This window comes from Petromyzon marinus, chromosome 18 (genome assembly GCF_048934315.1).
Source record: "Petromyzon marinus isolate PM22_M1 ecotype Great Lakes invasive population chromosome 18, UKy_Petmar_22M1.pri1.0, whole genome shotgun sequence".
NCBI lineage: Eukaryota > Metazoa > Chordata > Hyperoartia > Petromyzontiformes > Petromyzontidae > Petromyzon > Petromyzon marinus.
In genome coordinates this window covers 5,286,576-5,310,414 of record NC_133684.1, presented here as the reverse complement: position 1 = coordinate 5,310,414, position 23,839 = coordinate 5,286,576, and the positions used below count along the sequence as shown (strand labels likewise).

Here is a 23,839-nt window from a genome sequence, read left to right as displayed (position 1 = left end):
CATTGAGTTTTCAAGTCTATACGGTGTACAGCTGTTTAAATCCGGGCAAATTTGTGTTTGCATATTTGTTTGTGTGTCTCCTTCGTGATGGGACTTTGTAGGATGAACGTTGAGATTTCTAAGGGCACGGGGTAACCAATAAGGTCTGAATTGCTCTGTAGTAAGGTAGGCACTGATAAGGGGTTGACAGGTATGATATATGTGTGGCAGAGGAGAATGAGGAACCCTCCCATTGACCAATACTACAATGTTGGCTGCGGGCTTTGATAGCCTTGGTTCTTGAATGAGAAGTTACATGTATGCAAGGACGAATCAATGGGTTATAGAGAATACGGCGAGTGCGACCTGGACATTGAACCACGATTATACTGGTAGCCAGTGAAGGGGTTTGAGTACAGGGCTGTTTATTGGGGTGACGTGGCAGAGACCTTTTGGATCATCACATGGGAGTTTGGAGATGAGGGATTTGGCGAGGTTGCGTCGGAACGGAGTTTGAATAGCCGAGTCGAGATGATTCCACGGCTAAGACCAAAAAAATATATAACGCTCACGTGACCAGTTCAACAGGTTCATTGCGCAATAGTACACGTCATACTCTTTACTTGCCCCAGGATACTTTTCTGAAGAAAAGAAAAAAAAACCTCTTAAAGGGCTTGTTAATCCTCGAGAAAGAACTAAGGAATTCCACTTTTAAGAACACCTATTGACACGCGGTGCGTTTTGGTACGAATGGACCGAGTCTTGTTTGACCTCTGATGACTTCCCAATGTGAAACATTTGCTCTGTGAGTGACTTCCAACTATTGAATAAAACACGGTTTGGACGCTATGTGTCGTGCAGAAAGGTAGCTGGGTTAATAAGCGAGTGGCAGGTTGGTCTACAGGAAAAATTATTAAGGAAATGCAGATACTGTACTGTGTGTAATACGTATTCCATACGGTAACGTCCATCTCACATTTTATAATATAATCAGTTGCAGATAAGCCTTGTGGATGGTGTTCAAGGGGTGGCTTTAAAAAAGATACCCACCTTAATTATTGACATCACCAAAACGTATTTGCAAACAATCCCAAACAAATCATTGCGCAAAACCGCGTCCAATAGTTTATACCGATTGCGTTTGCCAATACGGTAACATCTTGTCATCCATAAGCACGTTTAACAAGCCCCGCTCTGCTGATTAAAACCAGAAAGTGGAGACCGGCCCAGAGTGTGATAATATTCATCTGGATGGCCAATTGGCTGATGGACGAACGCGACGTAGTTATTGTTTTATTTATACGTGGGAGAGAAATAAGGCAAGTTGTGATTACGCTTTCATAACAAGTACAAGCGTAATTCCTTTGTTCTTTCTCGAGGCTTGATACTGGCAAAAAAGGTCTCATGACCGAGAGATGCTCTGGTACGTGTGGGATTGTCATTGTACTATTCGCCTATTGGCGTTCTCTGCTCTGACTCTGCTGAGACTTGGCCAGAAAGAAGGCTTCTGTCTAGTGTAGGCCAATCAGTTTCAGAGATAATGCCGTATCTTATCAGAGCGTGTTTGTTTGCATGTTCACCGCAAGTACGTGTGGTTAATGCGGACTTGAATCATTGCTAAAGGTATCTTATTTGGTGTTGAACATCTTAATACATGTTTTATTGCCAGCAAGGGTAAACCCTTATTCTTTCATAACAATTCATGAGTTTGTTTTGGCAACATTGCTTTTTCTACGTTGAACGGGAGGAACACAACATTTTGGCCGGAGTGCTCTTGCCAATAACCATCCGGTCACCCAGCAGCAGCATTTGTTTCACAAAGCCTGACTGCTGATGAGAACACAGCTGCTTGAAACCAGCCACGAGTTTAGTATGTTTTCAAAAACATCTGCTGCATAATAATAATATTGCTCTGGGAAGCCAATAAACCGATTAAACCGATAAGGCCTCAGCATGTGTTTTGTTATGTGGAGACTAATTCTGCTTAACACTGCATTAATTGTGTTTATTTTTTAATTTACAAACCCAGATAAGCCTTGATATTTAAAGCGACGGCGTTACATTTGCCACACCGGATAAGCACGGGCGCCCGCCCCGTGTGACCGCCACCTGGCCAATGGCGTGAGGCGCACGCGGGAGGTTGAGGGGAGGGGGGTGAGGTGAGGGCCTCTTATCCGTTCTACGATTTCTGGTGATGACGCTGCAGCGGGTAATCGCTTCCGCCCTCGGGATCTTCGGCCGTCACCTGCAGCGGCGTCAGCGCCACTCCGCCGCCGCCTCCTCCTCCTGCTGCTGCCTTGCTCCTCAGCGTCGGACCTCACTCGTTCTCCTCAGCTGCCACCGTCCTCCTCCAACCTCACCTCACCTGTTCTCTTCACCACCGCTGTCGTCATCCTCCTCACCTGTTCTCTTTAGCCACCACCAACCAACCCATCCTCATCATCATCTGTGTTCTCTTAAGCATCATCATCAATATTGCTCTCTTTATCCACCACCAGCCAACCCATTCTTCTCATCATCATCATCAATATTGCTCTCTTTAGCCACCACCATCCATCCCCCCCTCCTAATCCTCACACAAAAATATTTGAGAGGGTTGGGGGGGGAGAAAAAACTACGTTTTTTAGAGGAATTTTTTTGTCGTAATTAGCATCAAATTGTTGAGGTAAACGTCAGTGGCGGTTTTATTATCGTATTGCTTTTAACATTTGTGTTTTAATGTTTCGCGTGTCTCGCTCCGTGCGACGCAGCCACCCACCGCGCTTCGGCGTGAAGGTGCGATTGTAAATAGCGGCGGCGACAACGCCACCACCACCAACAACATTACTAATTTACTACCGTCCGCACGGATTTTCTCGTTAATAATTCATTGCGAAGACGTTCGTAGCGGTGACGACGTTTCGTAGAAATAAATATATATAAAATTTGGTTAAAAGAAATCCCGATTCATTGGTAACATCTGCCGTGCGCGTGTCGACTCGCAGCTTCCCGGTCTACGCACTTCTCGAGAGCCGCGTGTCAGCGAGTGTGCTTGTGTGTACTGTAGCACGAGTATTTAAACACTGTAACGCGCCTCGTGTTGATTTAGAACATTACACACGCGCACACACACACACAGATACCTACACACAAATAGGATACACGTAGACACTGTACGTAGACACAAGGACGTTGATATCAACGCGCGCACGTAGCTTCCACACGGAGGTCAATCAGGTACCACCACCAGCCAAACCTCTGCCCCCATCACAGGGGCAGCGGGAGAGAGACAATGTCCAAGGGTGAGACTGTCCAGATCCCGGACGACGAGGCGTTCCAGTCGTTCCGGAACGATTGTGAGAGCACGGAGGGCTGGGACGTCACCTACAACAAGGGCGCCGTAGTCGTGTGGACGCAGCCGCTGCGCAACGGCACGTTCGTGCAGAAGCTCAAGGTGAGCTTCGCTTGGCACGCACCTGGGTTTACCTGTACCTGCACACACCTGGGTTTACCTGTACCTGCACACACCTAGGTTACCTGTACCTGCACACACCTGGGTAGCCTGTACCTGCACACACCTGGGTTACCTGTACCTGCACACACTTGGGTTACCTGTACCTGTCAGCACACACTTGGGTTACCTGTCGGCGCACACCTGGGTAACCTGTATCTGTCTGAACACACCTGGGTAACCTGTACCTGTCTGGACACACCTGGATAACCTGTACCTGTCGGCGCACACCTGGGTGTAACCTGCACCTGTCTGGACACACTTGGGTTACCTGTCTGGACACACTTGAGTTACCTGTACCTGCACACAACTGGGCCACCTGTACCTGTCGGCGCATACCTGGGTTACCTGTACCTGCACACAACTGTGTTACCTGTACCGGTTTGTACACAACTGGGTTACCTGTGCCTGCATAGACCTGGGTTGCCTGTGTCTGTACACCTATATTACTCGTACCTGTGTCTGCACACCTGAGTAACCTTACCAGTACCTGTTCCTGCACATCAAGGGTTACCTTACCTGTGCTTGTACCTGTTCTTGCACACACTCGGCTTAACTGTACCTGCACACACCTGGGTTACCTCACCAGTATCTATCTCTGTGCGCATCATCTGGGTTACCTTACATAATATAGACGGCAACTTGACCAGCACACGCATGGATTGTGTTATCTTTCTCGGGATATACCTGGTTTAGCTGCACATGCCTGGCTTACTTTTAAACACTTGGTATACCCTTTACCTGCAGATTACTGGCTTTATACTACACTAAAACACACATGGGTTGCCATTACCTGTACATTCATGGCTTGCTTTTCTGTTATCTGCACACATCTGGTTAACAGTTCTGCACACATCTGGTCTAAATAACTTAAGGAATAACTTGGCTTTAGTTTCCTACCTAAATTATAGTAAAAAAAAGTTAATTTCACTTCAGGTGTTGTATGTAAATGCACATTGTCTTAACTTTATCTCTACACAGCTGGTCTACGTATAGATGTACACACCTGGGTTAACCTACTTCCCAGTGCACTCTTGCTCATCTTAGGGTCACCTGGTTACCCAGCTAATTCCTGCCCACCACGTCTTACTTCCTTGAATGTGCTATACATATGTTAATTTATCACCTGCCGAGTTTAATGAGCTAAGCACCTAACAACGGCTCATTTGGAGTACCTACCTGAACGTGGCACACAGCTGTCCACCTGTCTACCAAGCTACCGTCTGGGGCGATGTTGGAAGACGGCAGAGTATCAAACAAAATCTATCAGTGTACTGTCCATGCTGCCCGCCTTTACCAACCCACACTAACCAGCACGGTGAAATATGGTCAAATAAACCCCATGACCCATACGGCATGGGGAGGCCCTCATCCAGCAGTGGATTGACAGGGGTGTGCATGCACTCAGCTACGATAGCGCACACCAATGTAATGCCTACGCACTCACTCGTCTCACACTTGCTACCTTACCCACCCAGATTTTCCAACCCACGTCACAGACTGGCACGCCATTGCGCCGAGCTAAAAGTGATAACACATTTTCACATTGTCATATTTGAGGTCAAGATCAATGTCAGTCTTTGGGACACGCTTGTGAAGCTAGTGGCCATGGCGGGTTTTTTCTCATAGGGTTGGAAAAGGTTCTGTCGTGTGAGTGTTGTGGCTTACGTAGCTGAATTTTACATTAAAATGAATGAAAATGTGCACTTCATAAGCAGTCATGTACAGTATAAGTACAAGTTTTAAAAAACTAATCGGCGTAATCGTTAACATGGCCTTATAGCAACAACAACAACAAAACAGTTTATTGTAGTGGATTAACTTTTCACCAAATGGCCCTTGAAAACAGTCGACACGCGTAATGTTTAATGACAAATGCGAGACGCATTGGTTGTGGCTTTTTACTTTGCATTGTGTCCGGTGCTCATCTGAAATCGTGATAGAATGAATGGCTGGTGATTGGTGTCTTATGTCGGGGTGGGGGGGGGATCTCATTTCATTGGCGAGCACCGTCTTTTTTCAAGGAAGCAGGAAAAGATAACTCGTTTGAGAACGCACACGCGTGAGACCAACCGCACGCAGGAAGACACGTGGAACTGCCTTGACGTGTTCAACTGCCCTCGTGCACGGGTTCATTCCGTAACATATGCAACCACACCTTAAGCCGCGTCACCGTACACCACTGAAGGCCGCTTGCTGACGCATGGAGAGCACTTGCACCACACGGGTTGTAATGTTTTTTTTTCAAAGAACAAATTTGCTTTTCAGTTGTAAGTCAACTCCACTTCCAAGCACCATTTCTATTCTGTTAACAGCTTGGTCTGAGATCGTTAGCCACGCTCTGTCTACAGCTGGATGAATACCCTCCCCAAGCTGTCACCATATCTCACAGTCGTGCGGTGTAAAAAGCCATCGAGTTCCTGGACACGAGCAGATTTCATCGCTCCGTCTTGCCACCCTCTTGTGGGTGTCTTCGCTCCTCCAGTTACCACTTTGTCGTTTGCATTGACCTCTGGCCACCGTCCCTTTTAGCGACACATCCTGGCCAAGCCCACTCTTCTTCACAATGAATGCGACCCGTGTGGAATATGTTTGGAATTATTTACAGAAAATTGGTTGAATGGAAAGATGTTATTGTAAATGAATAAACCGTTTCGCATGTATATTGAACTTCTTTTGCACCGTACGTAGTCAACCATGCTAAATAAAGAGGTTGAAGTTGGATGTAAAGACAGTCCGTAGTTCACAACTTTTATTGTCATTACTGCTGCAATTAAATGTTCCTTGGGTTAGAAAGTATATGGCTGTTAATATATGAATAGCTGTGCGGCCCGTGTGTGGCATTGTAGAATAGTTCTTCTGTTCCAGAGACTCATTGGGTTTGTGGATTGAGTTGTATTACAGATGCTGTTACTGGCCTGAGTAAACTTTTATAAGGTAGTCAGTCGCTCACTGTGTCCGTCTGTGCCGGTCATGGTCATATTTCATTTGACTATAAATAAGTGATGACAAGAGCCAAGCAGTATAGGTTTATTTGAATACTCCCCAAAGGATATTGGCTTACACCATTTGTAGTGATGTACGAAACAAATATTCTCCAGCATTGCTACTGTCATCTGTGATTAAATGTACTTGCTTTGACATTGAATTCACATTTCCTGCACATGCGTTAGGAGAGTTAAAAATCCAGATAACTCCAAACTACACAATCATTCCATACTGCATTTTTTATTATTAAAATCTTACATTTGCGTTTGGGTTAAGAGCAAAGATTGGATAAGTTGTAAGCCTCCTGATCACAGCCGCAACTTAAAAAGCATAGCTATCGCGTACGCACTGTAGTCATTGTGATAACGGCTTATCTGGCTGCACAAGAGGAAGTCGCCCCGCACATGAAGCACTTTGCTGAAAACACTTAGCGGGGACTCTATGTGATACTTAATATGAATGCCAGCTTTGTTTTTATTAAGGACATGAATACTCTTGTGAATAGTCGTAGTGAGATTGCTGTATCGTGTGGTACATGACACTGCTCAATTTTGCTGGGTGCTACGAAATGCTTAATTATAAAACTAAATAAATGGCTTGGCATCATTCAATATTCCTTGTGTTTTGCCAACAAGTTTGTGGAAGAGTGGAGCAGTGTAATATATTTGCATATTTTCTTTAGATTTGTTTTATTTAACACTGAATATTTATCTCTTTAACGTTTGAGATAGTTAGCGCTGGAAAACTTAGTGGGATCTTGTGGCCCGAATCACAACAATGGGATTTTGAGGAGGTTTTGATGTTCAAACATTATCTTGGCCTTTCCACAAAAAAATCAAAAGATTTTAATGAAAGCTGCTGTTTAAAATATACTTAACTGAATTTGAAGACTTTTAAATATTTGGTCAAGTTGGTACACTGATATTGTATAAATGAGGTTATTTTAAAAAAAATCTCAAAAGCTTTTGTATTTGGTTATCGACAGTGGTATGAATTTCACAGTCCTGAAACCCACCGACCGTACTGCCCTCCCTTGTCCGCTTTGCGTGGATGTGATACAGTTAAGAGAGGAAGTTTATTATCGTCCTAGAATTAGATTATCTCGTGTGGCCTTGTATTTTTCTCTGCTGACTAATAAAATGTGTTCCTCTAACAAAGCTTACAGCCATCCATGTGGAGAGGGTATAGGTTAAGCAAATAGCACTGGGGACTTCAGAGCAGTGGTACGGTGATAGTTGCCACGAAACACAGGTTTTAGATATCGCTTTATTATCCAAGCTGTTCGTCATCACTCCCTATGTAGTCAACATTTCGATTTAAAGCTTTCGTGACTGCAAGGATTCATCTTCTTTGGTTCTTTCGGTAAAGTCACGTAGAATGAGAATAAAATAATAAAATAACACAAAAAATTCTCACGACGTTTCGGCCACAGAAGACGGCCGCTTGCGTTGTGGCCGAAACGTCGTGAGAATTTTATTGTGTTATTTTATTATCTTATTCTCATTCTACGTGACTTTACCGAAAGAACCAAAGAAGTAGTCAACATATGTTTATTAACAATTTCACAGCCCTTTGTTGGTATCTAAAGATAGAGATATTTTTACCAAAAGCATTTTGTATTTTTTAGGAAGATTGTAATAAGTGTTCATTTGACATGGGTCGTATAGTGTCAGATATAACGTTATTTTTGAGCATTTGTATTGCTGAAACCAACGCGGACTTTGTGTTACGTCGCAATAATCATTAACAACCGTTTGGCAATCCACTGTTGGATAAAAACCTTCCCATACGATGTCAAGTATAATAGGGTTGTTTGACCATGTTTCATCACGTCGATCAGTGCGGGTTAAGAAGAGTGGAACCCGGTGCTGGTTAACATATCACTTGCCACTGCTGTTCGCCATCGGCAGCGACGTCAAGTTGAACTTAGTTCGCCGAGTTCATCGTGCATTACGCTGAACACTGTGCAACTGCTTCACACGACTATAATTTATGAATTTGTTACTTTAAAAAAAAAATCCTTTACTTGGAACTGTCAAGCAAAAGAGGAAATGGATGTGGGTATTTCCAACACTAGTTTGTAAAGTAAACCCGATACCATGGCATACCTTGGCCACATTAACATAAATCCTGCAGTCTACAATCAAGATTTGGCCAAAGATTCACGCTTGTGTGCAAACAGTTTGAAAAAAAAACGGTTTCAACATTGCGGGACCAAACGCGTCACGTTTTCAAAATAGGCTGCAAAAAGAATGCAGAATTTGCATTTAAATAAGCCATTCGTCGCCCTTGTGTGTGAAGCAGAAATGTGCGGTTGTGACGCAGCGGTGGTGGAGGTGGGTGAAAAAACGTGCACATTCCTGCATCGTGAGAGACGAATGTCTTAGTTTTAGGGGAGGTTGCCGCAAGAAGTTGCACCTCATCGACGTGAAGACAGCGGTGGAATTTGCCAGAGGACAGAATCCAACCCCATGGTTTTTTTTTCCGATCCCGTGGCATGCCATAGCTTTTTTTGTTGTTGTTGAGTTCCTTTCGTGTGAATTTAGTTTCTGAACGTGGACTGAATTTAAAATGCATAATCCTGTGTTCGTTGTTTTCATTATTTCGATATTAATGCAATGTCACATGTATTTTTTCCATGGTTTTCATAGTAACTCATCCTTGCATACATATTAATTTAAACTAAAAGATTAATCTTGGGTAAGAGCTCATTGAGTATTGCAATTTGTATTTTTGTTGTCATCGTAATTTGTTATAGTATGACTCATGCCAAGGTGAAAAAAACCCCCATCAGATAGCTTCAAGGTGGCATCAGGATCAGGTGCATTTCTACAATAAGCAAACATCTTGTGGGGAATTTTTTTTGTGTAATTCGCTACAAATAAAATTTCACAAGCAATAAATTAGACAAGTACACTTTCTGTTTAACGTGCGCATTACCCGTATCTGCTACGGGGGCATCCGTTTTGTTGACCACCTGCCGACCGATGAAATCAACAGCAGGGCCACATTAATGCAGCTACATACAGCAGAGAAGACTGTCCTACCTAGTGAGCTGCTTCTCTGTGAAACACCGTGGAATGGATCGTTATACGATACACACTCTACATCAGAAGGCAAGCTGACCCCAACGCATTGCGCTCTTTGAAAACTGAGTGCCTGGCATCTGGTCGTGCCTTTATAAATTAGTGTCCTGTTGCATCCCTTGGACGTGTCTCTTTTAGTTTTGTGTCCCCGATTTCTTTGGATAAAATTCAAAAGGCTGAACACAGGATGACCCTCAACCTGAAGCAATGTTTCCGCTTGCTGTGTCACTCAAATGCTGAATAATTTGCAATCTCATCAGACGCAAATTAAAGCGGCCCCTAACCTACGCATCCGAGTGGGGACGCACCTACATGCAAATGCGTGGTCATAATGACGTGTCTGTCATTTTTTTGCCGGTCGACACAGCATCGATTGCATCCTGTTTAGAAGTGTTGCTGAAGAGACGCAGTTGACGTCAAGTATGGACACATGGCAGCACCATTCCTAAAATGCCCTTGTGTGCATGTGTAGGTATTTCTCAACCCATTTCTGCCCTGAAAAGAGATGTACAGTGAATGACAAGGCGTCATGCCCTACAGATAAACCCCTTTCATTGCAGGGTGACTCATCGCTATGCTTGCTTTGCTCACCGGGTTTTTTTGTTCGTCTGTACAGTTGGCCGTAATTCCCCCCTCCCCTTCCCCCCGGCTTGTCAGAGTGCTTACCACAGTGCCCCTATGTGTCAACGGAACTGCCGGCTTTTTTATTTTTGTTCATATAAATACTGTAATTTGTGAGTGGTTTTAAGTCGGTTTTCTACTCAACCGACCTGGGGTGGTGCGCATCTGATTATTATTTACCAATTCTGAGCCAGTAGTGGGAATTCCACATTCCCGTGGCAGTGGCAAGTGGCGTTTTGGACGGGCACTATTTACTGTCCAGAAAGTGGTGCTTATGTTAAGAGTCCTTGAGGGACGAATGACTGATTGAACTTCTTACCAGGATTTGAGAAATAGTAACCTTCTGATTGGGAGCTGCCACCTTATTTATTTTGGATTGAACACTTACAATTCTATCTTGGTAGTCTCTGTTTTTTTTAATGTTCTGATATAAGAACACGATTATTAACGAGGTGCCACCAACAGATGCATCTCTCGGTTGGCTTTACATATATCTAGGCCAGAGTTCTGGTTGTGTTGAAAAACTAGTTTGACCAGATGTCACCAAGATACTCTCATTACTGCACACACCTTCAACCACACTGACAAAGCTGGTTTTCTCATGAGATCCTTACGCTTAGTTCATAGCCATTGATGCTTGAGAACAAGAGAAGCAAAGGTACTCAAAGCAGACTTTGTCAACAAATGTGTATAGCACAGTTTATGTGCGTCATATGTTTCCATAAATAGCCCACTATCGGAAGTTTGTAAACACGATAATCTCTTGTTTGTATAAACTTAGTTTTGCATACACTGCAGATGGATTATTTAACGAAGTAAATTCAATAGACCAGTGTCAGCCCACTGCTGGATGGGGAGGCATCCCCACGCCATACTTCACCACGTTGTTCAGTGTGGATTGGTAAAGGGGTGCTTGAGGATACACTCGCCAGTGAAGTCGGACGCAATTAGGTGCAGCTGTGGTGCATTGGTTCGCCCCTTACACGATGGGACCTGGTAACTTGAGTTAAATTCCTGGCCACGGCTAATATAATTGGCGAGTAAAAATCCAATTTCAGTTTTCAACCTACATGGACCAGTATGGTGAAGTGTGGTCAAACAACTCCCAAGACCGGTATGGTGTGTGAAGACCTTTATCCAGCAGTGGGTTGACAAAAACTGTTCTGTGTTATTTAATTTTAACAGAACAATCTCTTGGTAATGCGCTTGAACAAGGCACACGTATAGTAATGCAATTTTATTTGCGTTGCTAAATTTCACATTTCATATTGATTAATTCCACTTTTTTGCCTTATCCCTTTTATGTCTCTTACACGTGTACAAAAACCCTCTACCCTGCACTCACCTACTCACGCGCACACACAAATCGCAACACAGACTCGTCTGGAATGCAAGGATGTGTCGGCGGAAACCATGTACGACGTCCTGCACGACATCGACTACCGGAAGAAGTGGGACTCCAACGTCGTGGAAACCTTTGATATTGGCAAGCTGACGGCTAACGCGGATGTGGGTTACTACTCATGTGAGTTCCGCTCCACCACACTCGGCGCCGTGGTGTGCGAGGTGATAACTCTCTCCACTAGTATGGAGGAAGTCGTGAATTTGATCCCGACCCTGATGTCCGTTGTATATTTGGAGTTTGCGTGTCTCTCTCTCTCCCCCATGGTCGCGTGGATTTTTCCCCGGGTCCGATTTTTCCCTCTACATTTAGAAACATGCGTTTAGAGTGTTTGGCTATTATAAATTTGAACATGATAAGCCACTTCGTTGAGCAATCATTTGTGGTCGGGTCACTTCTGAAAAATAACTAAATTGCTCATTGGGCCTTACCTGGTAAAATAGAAATCGTTCATAGTTATTTGTCTGTTTGGTTAAATGTTTTCTCACCGGTGTTTTTGTTATATATTTCTATGCTGTCCTAAGTGATGCTCTTACAATAGGTTTAGAGACGGTATACAATACAGATGAAACCACAGAGCATGTAAATTTGTCTTTTAGTAAAATTTACGTATACCCTTCATTTGGATCAGCTGATCATTTACATCAAATTCTGTCTCCCTATGTTAAAAAAAACATTAATTGTGTATTTGCTTAGGCGGTTGCTATGGCAGCAGCGGAAATTGTACATTACTGTGGCAAGAACGTGTCTGTGTACAAGGCAGTCACTTTTGACATTCTGCAGAGTTATTGCTCACAAGCTAGTAGTAATTTTAACTACCCCAGAGGGTGGATGAAGATCATCATCTTCCATCGCTTGAAAAAATAATTTAAGGCATTACCTCTTCATCCTGGCCTTTGCAGATGAATAGTTAAATAGTGTCACAACATGTATGGTTTAAAAATTACAATTCTTCAAATTACATGGTTTATTGGAGTACAATAATGTATGTACAAGGGTCTTGGTTTAAGAAAGGCGCCTTTTAAAATAACGGATTGAGCTTTTGTGGTCTACGTTGACCCTTGTGGATTTTTATTTTAAATGATTTACGTAAAAAAATGTTTAAGTCATGTACATTTGCACTAAATTTTAAATCTATATATTTGTTTTATTCTATACAATTTTGACAAGTGTGGGGAAAATCCCGTGAGTGAAATTTGTACAGCTCGTTTTCGTTTACGAATAAGTACCAGGTTGCATTGCAGGCAGGAACAAGTTTAGTCCTGCAACCGAACAGTGTTGATAATACATTCTGTATCAGCTTAGAAAATGTGTTCCAATTACGCTGCTCTTGACAAAGTTACCGTTGCTACGCGATAATGATTGCCACAGCGAGTGAAACTACTTTCTCTCAGCCATCCATGCTGTCAACTCTGCCCCAGTTAAAGTTTCAGGCTGATGACCTTATTTCTCATGCTAATGATCTGTTGCTTCAACATAAAATAAACATACTCAAGATTTCTGTACATCCTCTTAAGATGCGGTCACATTTAGATGCTATATACATCCACATTCATTGCATCTTTCAATTTGTCCCATCACATATGAAGCGCAGCTCATCCAAGGAAATCTAAATATAGTGCTCAATTCCCCATTGCTCATCAGATCATTAAGCACGTTTAATTAACATGGATGTATTGTTAATTGGTGCAAACATGTCACCTTAATGATCCAATTTCTATTGGAAATGGAATTCATACATACAACAGATTATTTTAATGTGGCTTATATACATAGCTATACCAATGAGGCTGCCAGTCTATTCGTGTTTTGATTTTAGCAATATATGCAATTCGTTTAACACAGACTTTCACAACGAATATTATCCATAATAGAAGTTTTTTGCATTAGATCACATAAATATAAATGTGTCCTTAAACCCGACACCACCCAACATAGCTAATTAGTAAGGTTTGTCACGTAAACAAACATACCAATTCGTTATTAGTTCGGCACACTGGTGTGTTGGAGAGTATGACGTTTCACCAGTAATTACAACCAGCATCATCAGGCATCATCAGACGACGGGCAGAGTTGTGGAGAAATCCTCCTCCTGTTTCGGTCTTAAATCAAACCCAAAAACCTCTTTTATGGACAATATGCGGTCACAATGCGTATTTCAAAACAAATTCTCAAGGCATGTTCCACTTTTTTTTGTTTTGCACACAAACATGTCTAAGCAGTACATCTATCCCTTATAACACTGTTAGATCATACATCCATTTAGTCGTGTTCAGTAAAATACATCTCTTTTTGGTGAGCATAGGTCGTATATGTATATGGCCCACAAGTGGTCGATACATTCGCCATGAAATTATTCATTTGTATTTCCAATTGCCGGTGGGGGGGGGGGGGGTGAATCGTCATCCCTCCGATGCCTCATATGTATACTAGGAATGTAATCATTCACCCCCACACCACTGAATTGGTCATAAATTGATTCAAAAGTTGATAAAAAAATAATGTCTCGTTTGTACGGTCTCTTTCGCGTTGGCTGCGTCGCATCGTCCCCTCTTGTTTTGCATTGCTTTAGCTTGAATGTAAGGTGGCATATCATTTTGACTAGCATTTGTTGAGATTGTAAATAATTTAACCTTTTTATGCATCATTTAGGAAATAAACTGTTTCAACTTATTAATCATTACATGCCTAATTTGTACTGCGTGTCAATGTGTAACAGGCAAATGCAAACCTCTGAAGAACAGGGATTTCATCACGCTGCGCTCTTGGCTTGCCCTCCCCGATTCCTACATGATCATAAACCATTCCGTCAAGCACCCGGTGAGAAATCCCCCAAAACGCAGGCAAAGGCTGTACGCTGGCACAAACACATCTCTTATGCTTGCCAGAGACATTTCCCAATTTGGTGGCACCCATACAGCGCTACGACAACGTCTTGCCGTCCGGTTTGTCAAAGAGTAGATGGCGTGTCTCCCAAGGGGCAGAGGACAGCCTGTGGCCACGTGTTGGTTCTGTTGTAAAGTTAAAGTACGGTGGTGGTGGTGATGCCTGATGGTCGAGTGCACTGGAAGAGCCGATCGATGCTCTGCCATCTTTGATGTGCTGACCTAGGTATTTGTAGTGAACAATAAATATGTGGTCGGTAAGGCACGCTAAAAATATGAGCCTCCTTTAGGTCTGTCACGTTGGCTCCACGTACGTACAAGCACAGCACTTTGTAAATCCGCTGCTGGATGAGAGCCTCACAAGGCCGTCCGGGTCATGAAGTGTAGTTATTGGCAGTTATTATTAGCTTTTTGTTTCGCTTAGATTTCATCTGTAATTGTGGGTGTAGTTGTATTCTTAGGTACAGCACTTTGAGATACTTCAATATGAAAGGCGCTTTATGAAATCGAGGTTAATATTATTAATGCCATATTTCAGCATGCTGTTCGGTGCAGGTTGATGAAGATAGGAAGCGTAGACACCAGAGCACAGAAGTACATTCCAATGATAGATTTGCTACAGGGCCCTCTGTTTCCCATGATGTAGTCTCTCAGCGTATAACTCCTCTGAGGTTGGTTGTCACCCATACAAGAAATATCCCTTCTCAACTCTGCTTTGCCTCTGAGGTTTGATCATCGGGGACGTTCTGAGTGATATGGTCGTGGTATTGGCTTTATTCTCATACAATATCTCTTGCAGCTTCACATAACAATAAATGTTGCCTGATCCTTTACATAATTAAGTGATACTGACATAGCTAATTGAGTGCAGACATTGTGTATGAATAATTTAGTATCTCAGTCGGGATTATTTTGGGTGCAAGGCAGCAGTGCCTAGATTATGAATCTCCATGTATTTAATCCACTTGTGGCAGGGGGGGTTGGCATAAGCTATTTTTGACTGCTTCTCGAAATTGAACTGCATTTTCTTTCCTGCAAAAAAACCACAGGGCTTGGATCTGTCTGCCCCAAAGGCCTTATGAAACTTACCTCTGCTGCGGTTGTTTGCCAACCCAGTCCTGTTGCCGGGAAAAGTTAATCTACCGCATGTCAGAATTACAGGCGTTGTCACTTGCCGTACGACAGCAGAGGGGGTGCCATCGCCAGGCTGCCTTTTGTGGGCTCCTTCCATCCCGTGACGTTAGTGAGCACTGGCAGTCTGACGGGGTATGAGCGTGTGGCTGCTTCATTTTGTTATCTTTGTCTTTCTCTTTAACGGGCGGCGCCACGCCACAGTGTATGTACGATGTTGAACTTCTTTTGCACCGTGCGTAGCCGACCGTGGTAATCGGAGGTGCAGGATTGTTCACGAGGGAAGGCGTGAATGCTCAAAAGCTTTTCCATCCCTGTTGCAGTTGCCCGTTGGCAATGCTTGTTAAATAATAAAACGCAGTATGTATGAGTGAATGGAAATATAAGCGAGCCAAAGCAGCTGTTGTAAGCAGCTGTTGTAGGCTGCTGCGCGGCTGCATTGTCAGCAGAGGGAAATGCGGCAAGATCCATTGTTGTACTGTAATGTGCTACAATGTCTCGCCTTCACCAATCCACACTGACCCACCGAGAAAAGAGGCCTTAATTCAGAAATTTATTGACAAATCGGCTGTACATATGCATGTACACGTGAACAACAATGTAATAACGCAGACAATGACAACAACGATAGTGAGGATTACAAAGATGATGGCATTAATTGTAGTCTACTGGTTGATTAACTTTGTCATATGTTGGCCTTTATCTTTCCCCCAGCATTACCCTGCGAAGAAGGAGTGTGTGCGTGCAGTGTCTCTGATGACTGGATACCTGGTCCACATAACAGGCGCCAACAGCTGCTCGCTCACTTACCTGTGCCAGGTAGACCCCAAAGGTATCTACTGTAAACTGTGTTTTATTTCAAGCTGCGTGATGGCTTTCACGATCATTTCAGCAGTGAAAGCAAATAGACCATTTTCATGTCATCCACATCGTATTGAATCACCACAATTCGTATCAACACTCATCCCTTTCTTGCTTCTTTCCCCACGCTGCGCGATTTTGGAATTCTGTTTCCCAAGTTCATGCGTTTAGACCATTTCGATTATTTTGCTGCTATAAGTGTCCAAATGATAAGCCACTTTGTTGAGCTATCATTTTTTTGACCCAAGTCACGTTTGAAAAATAATTGAATACCTCAGTGGGCTTTGTCTGGTAGGATGGGGATGGTTTAGTTTTATTTGTACGTGTTTCGTTGATTTGTTTACCTTTCTTGTACTTTGTATCCCTCGTGTTTTTGGATAGTTTGTTGTTGTAACGTTCTTACCCACCCCGACTGGAGGTCTGTGAAAAAGAGCTTTATAGCTCATCGGATTCCTGCAGTATAAATAAATATTCTGATTCTGAAAACGTTGCTTAATACAAGGAAGGTACTACCTCTGAATCTTTACAACTTTCAATTGTGCTGTTTGTTGCCGGCTGCTTGGCATGTTGGGCATTTGGGTGCCTGTGCTGAGCAACTGTAATGAAGAAAAAAAAACCTAATGTGATCACCACTCTGTCAAGTAAAATCAAACTTCACCCATCTACTTTCGACATGGACATGTAGTTAAATCAATAGTTTGTCATACATGTGGGACACAAACCTCATTTTGTGAACACTTGATTTTAATTCTCATAAGTATTGCATAATTCTTCTTTTACCCAGAAAAGTCGAGGAAGTTACTGTTCAGAAAGTTTAGTTAAGTCATTTTTTTAATGTTTTGTGGGTTCTTTTGGCGGTACAGACGGATGTAGTTTTTGTAAAACGCCCGTGACCGATGTCACATGTCAATTTAAACAACCAAGACAACTTTTTTACAGACCTATTTTTTTATATATAATTGTCTTTTTTTTAAATTTTAAGAACTAAAAAGTAGACTACATTTTGGCACTTTGCTGCAAAATTATTTTCTACACACCTAAGCACCCGTGGTACGAATTCCTACGAACTGTATTCTAAGCTTCGTCATTGGCACCTTTCAGCCATGATCCATCTACTGATAGATGAAGGCCTTCCAGACCCATCGCCATCTCACGACCTTGTGATGGAATAATCCATCTGGCGTCTGCACATGGGTTGATTTTCTCTCATTCTATTGTTCATCTAGTGAGTGTTCTCAAACTTGACTTAGTTTTATGGCTGGTAGATGCGGTGTGGTGGAATGTGGTTCCGTTGAATTGTCATTTGTCCTTGTGTGTGGATTTTTTTGCCACAGGCTCCTTGCCCAAGTGGGTGGTGAATAAATCATCTCAGTTCATGGCTCCAAAGGTAATGTGTGTGACATGAAGATTACACTCCCCCTCAGAACGAAATTACATTTGTATTTTCATTTAAACTGGCCTGACAGTTAAGCACACACATTCACTTGAATGGTAGCCTTAACTCCATGAAAAAAACGATAAGGTACAATTCCAATCTATAGTTGCTGTAATTGCTCGTAAAGCATGGCGGGTTTTAAAAAAAACATATAAAAGTTTTTCTCAAAGTCTTGAGACTCGGTGAGACCTTTATGGATATTTGAATATTATTTAACTTTTAAGTTTTAAAAATCCTTTGCTTTATTACTTTAAGCACTCATTACCAGTCTTTTTTATTTGTATGTATGCAAATGAAGACACTGCACACTGCAGTGGCTATGGACTAGTGTTGTGGGACGTAATGGTTAGTAATTACAGGAAGCTGTACCGTGGGGGTCACGAAGACTGGCATTGTAAATCAGTCATCAGAAGCACTGTAAGTTAACCCGTTCCGAGACGTCTGCTAGTTGCAGGGTGGGTCCCGTTCACCGCTGAATCTTGGAACGAGCAAGCGGTCAGCGTTAATTTTATTTAGAGAGACATAGTGACGTGGTACTCACCACAGAGTGCTGTTGCGACACGACCGCACTCTATTATAGCTGTCGCTAAAGTGGGCCACACGCCTTCCTGTACGACCTTTTACATGGCCTTGTGGGAGCCTCAGTACGTCTTCTGATCTGAAGACGTACCGATAAAGTTATAACAATAAACTAATGATGTACATGTACGTACATCTTCGGAATGGGAAAGGGTTAAGTTGTTATAATAATAGGGTTTTTCCCCTTTTTTCTGGCAACAAAACTGAAAGCTTTTTACAAGGATTCATGTCTGCATTAACCACAATACCTGCAGTCAAAATGCAAACAAAAAACATACTATGAAAATATATGCATTGTCCTTGAAACTGATTGGTCCACACCAAGGTATGGCTTTCTTTTGAGCCTCGACCCAATTGGTGCTCGACCAGATGACGCCAGAAGGCGTAGGATTCAGTTTTGTTGCCATAAAAAGGGGGAAAACCCTATTATTACATTTTGGTGCTGGCAAAGGAGGTCTAATGATGAAAATGGTTAAGTTGTTTTTTACTGCTGACTACTGGCCATTCGGCTGGCATCCTTTTTTTTATTATTAAACTGTATTGCCACATCTGCATCACCTCTACATGTGGACCTGTCTCCTGCCGACCAACAGGCGATGAAGAAGATCTACAAGGCGTGCTTGAAGTACCCCGAGTGGAAAAGCAAGCACAACTGTGACCACAAGCCGTGGCTGTACCCGGAGCAGAACACCCTCGTAACCGTGCGGCTGAGTGAGCTCACGGTGCAGCACGCCGACTCGCTGGAGCGAATCGATGAGAGCGGCCTGTCGGAGGGCCGCGACGAGCGCAACTTTAACTCGGACGATGAGGAGGCCAAGGAAGCCTGAAGCGAAATCTCGCTAGTTCCAAACGTGGGGGGCGGCGGCAATTCTCTCGGTTGTTTTCTAACGGTCGACAGAGGCCACACACCGACACGACCGGCGTGATAAGCGGCGGCGGCGGCGGCGGCGTCCACTTGTCTCTGCGCGACCCACCGTCACAATTGCACCACCAGCCCCACTAAGAGTAGATGCGTCGTGTCTTTGTGCCTACGAGAGAGTGCATTGTCAGCGGGAGCGCAACCACTTGCGGGCAAAACTGTGAAACGTTTAAAACTGTGCACAAGCCGTGAGCGCTTACAGGGGGCGGGGAGGACCGTGAGATCCAAGCTTGCTTTTGAAGTCTTGCACAGGAATATAAAAACATATTGTGATATTTAAAAACATCTAATTAAATTGATGTGGAAAAATACTTGCAGGTGCCTATATATACAAAATCAGTTTTGGAATTTGATAATAAAATATTATTTTAAGAAAATGAATGGCACAGGTTCTCTCAACCATCCAAAATATTTATCTCCAAACCTCCCAACCTCCTCCATGCCCTCCACCGCTGTGAGTGGTTTTTTTGTCTCTGCCCTGCAGTGGTGTCTTAGTTTTTTGTTCGGCTAACAACACGTGCTTTTGGTATCACGTGTTTGTATTTGTTTTATGATTGTACTGCTCGCCGAAGTGTGGCGACGCAGATTCCTAATTTGGCTTTTGTGACGTGCTGTCAATTGGCTGGAAACATTTATTTGTCGGATTTTTTAAAATGATAAAATTTATTGTAATTGAGTGAGAGGCGGTTATGAGTTGCCTGGCTGCCCAGTGCAGTATATTTATACCACTTGCATGTGATCATTTAAATTACGTGAACCCAACAATTTTTTGTCTGCATTACAATTTGTAGCATATCGTTAAAATGATCATACTCATTTGCGCAAGTATAACGTTAACTGGCCCTCATATTTGATACTTGGAAGATCAGTACATTATAATTTGAAAAAAATGCTTGGGAATTTTGTAATCGCACAAAAAACGTCATTCTGAATGCTAATGCATGCTGCTGTACCTAACGCTGCTGTTTAAATTGCCGTTTGGAACTGTAATACTAGCACACGTTTTCGACAGCCGCGATGCCTTTGATTATTTCAAGCTGTTTACTTATGTGTCCAGTAAAATTGAGCTTAGTAAAACATCCAGCCTATCAACACGGCCTCATTTTCAGCGGGGAGGTGTGTTGTGCTCATTTCATGCAGAGACTTGTTGCGATGTTCACGTATGCCTGGTAAAGCTTTCTAATTTAGCGCTTTCCGATTTCTGCTCTGCTTGCTGACACGTGGGGTGTAACAACGCATCGCTTCGACAAAAATATCAATTCTTATGCTCCATGATACGCGAATGGAATCGCGCGTGTAAGAATTGATGTTTCCCCCCGATTCCTGCTTATGCAATGAGCGCACGCATCTCCTTCCAACTACTGCACTCGCCATAGCGTCAATTTGAATGATTGAATTGCAAGCGGGAAAATTGTTACGCCCATACTGATAGCGTTACAAAGTACAGGAGCTAAAATGCAAGTAGTAATTGAGCTTGCACACATTGCCTGGCTGAAAAGTGTGAGCTCTGTTGGCATGTACGCGTGTGACATATATAAGCCAACGAGTTCAAAGGTCGGTGGCATTAAACAACTTAGTTTCCAGTGTAAATTCAGAATATGTAAGCTTTGCTAAATTGTTCATCGGTCTTATGGAAGCCCAAATTATCATAAACACGAATTAAATTGTAGTAAAGGAATTGCTTACGAGTAAATGTACACAAACATTTCCCCTGACTGTAGAGATGTTGCATGCCAATAAGCTTTTAACATGGTTAAATAAAGGGCCATGAATTGATCGAATTGATTGCTTTTTAACGAGTTTGCATCGTGTACAATATTGCTGATATGGGTTTGCGTGGAACAAATGCTTAACCCCTGTCTGTGGTTGCGAGTTAAGCAGTGCTGACTAAGAACGTTGCATGTATTACAGGCCAAAGTTCAATCGTTTTCATCCTAGCATATCTTTAAAACACGTTTTCATTGATCATGTCCATCGTCAACAATTGTTTCATGATTTACATTGAGGCCGAAGTGTAAAACCTATCGGATATTAATCTCGGTGGGTGTGGTGCGTATTTTGGCGAGCAAATGTGCTTTAAAATACAAGACTGCTTATACATGTAACGTGATGCCTTTGCTTATTGGCAGCCTTTATTTTTGTATTATGCCTGTGCCATTAATACCATAGACTACACTTTTCAAAACGTATACGTTCATGAAACAAAAGTTATTGAAAATGCGAAGGCTTTGCTCCAATTTGCTGTTCTCGGGAATGATCGACGATTTTAGTAACGTTCCTTCATGCCTAGTTTATACGATGGTAGCGAGTGTTTTGAGTGCGTAGAAATAACAAACCTGTCAACCCCTGATCAGTGCCTGCCTTATTACAGACCAATTCAGATATTGTTGGTCACCCCGTGACCTTAAACATCTCAACGTTCATCCTACAAAGTCCCATCACAAGGGAGAAACACAAACAAATAGATAAAACATTGTTTTACGAAATGTCACTGCACAAGAATACGGGTAACCCGTATGGGTTGACAGGTATGAAATAACCCCACTTTTTAACTTCGTACAGTTCGTTTTTGTTTCTTTAAAATATTGGGAATCTGTATGTACGATTGCCTACATATTACAAAAGTTGGCCTCTTTTTCCACCAATCTAATTTAGCCATGACCGTCGGGCCTCGTGGTGGCTGAAAATAAACGGTCTCCTTTTGGCAACTTGTTTTTGCGACAACAAAAACATAATTGTCCCGCATGCCTGGCTGTCTCCCCCACTTCGTTGGGATAAAACCTGTTTTCTTTGCCGCTTTTGCTGGGTGAGTCCTACGGACGTACACGTTCACGCGGATGCGAGTTCTTTTCACGAGTATAACATTCTGCAGTCGCATCGGCGATTGTAACTGGTGTTTACATGAATCTCGGTCGAGTTTATTAAAGACACGCGGCGATTGTGAGGGAAGCTGATTCATAATAAAGGTTTTTGGGTTAGATCGCGTTATTTATAAATGTGTCGTAGCCCTCCACCACCCGACACGGCCAATCAGCAAAAAAAAGTGTCACGTTGACAAAAGACAAATAGTTCACTACTTTAGCCCACCGGTGTGTTGAAGAGTGAATCCACAACATTTACAGTTTGAGTACGACGTTTCGCTGGTAATTACATCCAGCATCATTGGGCAATTCGCCAGAATTCCCGACGATGCTGGATGAAACAAAAACGAACTGCAATTCGCCAGAATGCCCGATGATGCTGGATGTAATTACCAGCGAAACGTCGTACTCAAACTGTCAACACACCGGTGGGCTAAAGTAGTGAACTAATTGTCTTTTGTCAACGTGACACTTTTTTTGCTGATTGGCCGTGTCGGGTGGTGGAGGGTTACGACGCATTTATAAATAACGCGATCTAACCCAAAAACCTTTATTATGAGGAAAGCTGATGTTGGATAGGAGGGCCATCGCTGCTGGGTTGCAATGAGAAAGCGTTGCTGGAGGAGTTTTTAAGATGTTGTCTAGACTTTGTAGATGAGCCCAAGTCATGTTGTATCACCAGCCAGAATAGACAGATGCGTGGGTGGGTGTTACTGTTCATCGATTGCTTCGTTTACACGTTGAAGAGATTCGGGCAGCATAGGTTGTACAATTGTGTTTCTAAACGTTTGAAAAAAAATGCCAAATTTATCTCTTAATGCCTGCTGTGTATAATCATTCGGTGCACATGTGCACAAAGCAACAGATTGTGTATTACTATTCTGATGCTGTGGATGGTGTGGCAGTTTGTTAAACTGAACTACTGAAGTAATTGGTGAATGCTGTAACATAGAATGTAGCGTGGTTTGAATATAAATATGATTTAATCTTTTGAGTTTGGGAGATTTACATTTTTTGTTTTGCCTTCAGTCGTAACGTTTTGCTTGTGCCGCTAAAAACAGCGTGGGATGTTGGAAATTATTAATTTTGAAAATGTTTTCTGTCCTAAGAGGAAGAAAATAGACTCCAGTACTTCTTACTTTCAGTTGGAGTTGATTTCTTTTCATTCATTTACGGTGTTGTTCCACATCACGTTAAAGCCTGCATAGAGTAATTCAGATTCAGGAAGGGCAGTCAAAAATTGAGAACGAGATATGTTAAAGTCATACTGGCTAAGAGTAAGGCTTATTTTGAAGCCCCTGTTAATACAATCAACTATATATCGATGAATAACGTTTGATTAAAGCTATATCAGGAAGGCCATTAAGATCTGACGAGATGGCGTGAGTTGTGGGATGAGTTCATTCGAAATTGAATGAGACTTGTGAGATAAGCACATTTGTCTCAAGGCGAATTTGAATAAGCACCACGTTAATTATTCTTTCTCAACATGTTTAATACAGGCTGCTAGCAGACTATCTAAACCAATAATCGGGTTTGAGCGGTTAGGCTGCCGCTTTTGAGACTCCTTTACCCCACTGACCGATTTACAAACCAAAAATC

The 23,839-nt window shown here is 42.7% G+C and overlaps 1 protein-coding gene across 2 annotated transcripts; it reads left to right on the top strand.

Annotated features, from left to right (window-relative positions):
• Positions 1–2,162: 2,162 nt before the first annotated feature.
• Positions 2,163–23,228, top strand: LOC116943606 (START domain-containing protein 10-like). Of its 2 annotated transcripts, XM_032956606.2 has the most exons (7): positions 2,163–2,644; positions 3,232–3,412; positions 11,542–11,689; positions 14,286–14,386; positions 16,297–16,414; positions 17,778–17,830; positions 19,051–23,228. In XM_032956606.2, exons 2-7 carry the CDS (start codon positions 3,251–3,253, stop codon positions 19,282–19,284), a joined length of 816 nt encoding a protein of 271 aa, XP_032812497.1. In that variant the 5' UTR covers positions 2,163–2,644; positions 3,232–3,250; the 3' UTR covers positions 19,285–23,228. The 2 variants fall into 2 exon arrangements, with proteins under 2 accessions (XP_032812497.1, XP_032812496.1); XM_032956605.2 differs by having other exon boundaries at positions 2,164–3,412.
• Positions 23,229–23,839: the final 611 nt, after the last annotated feature.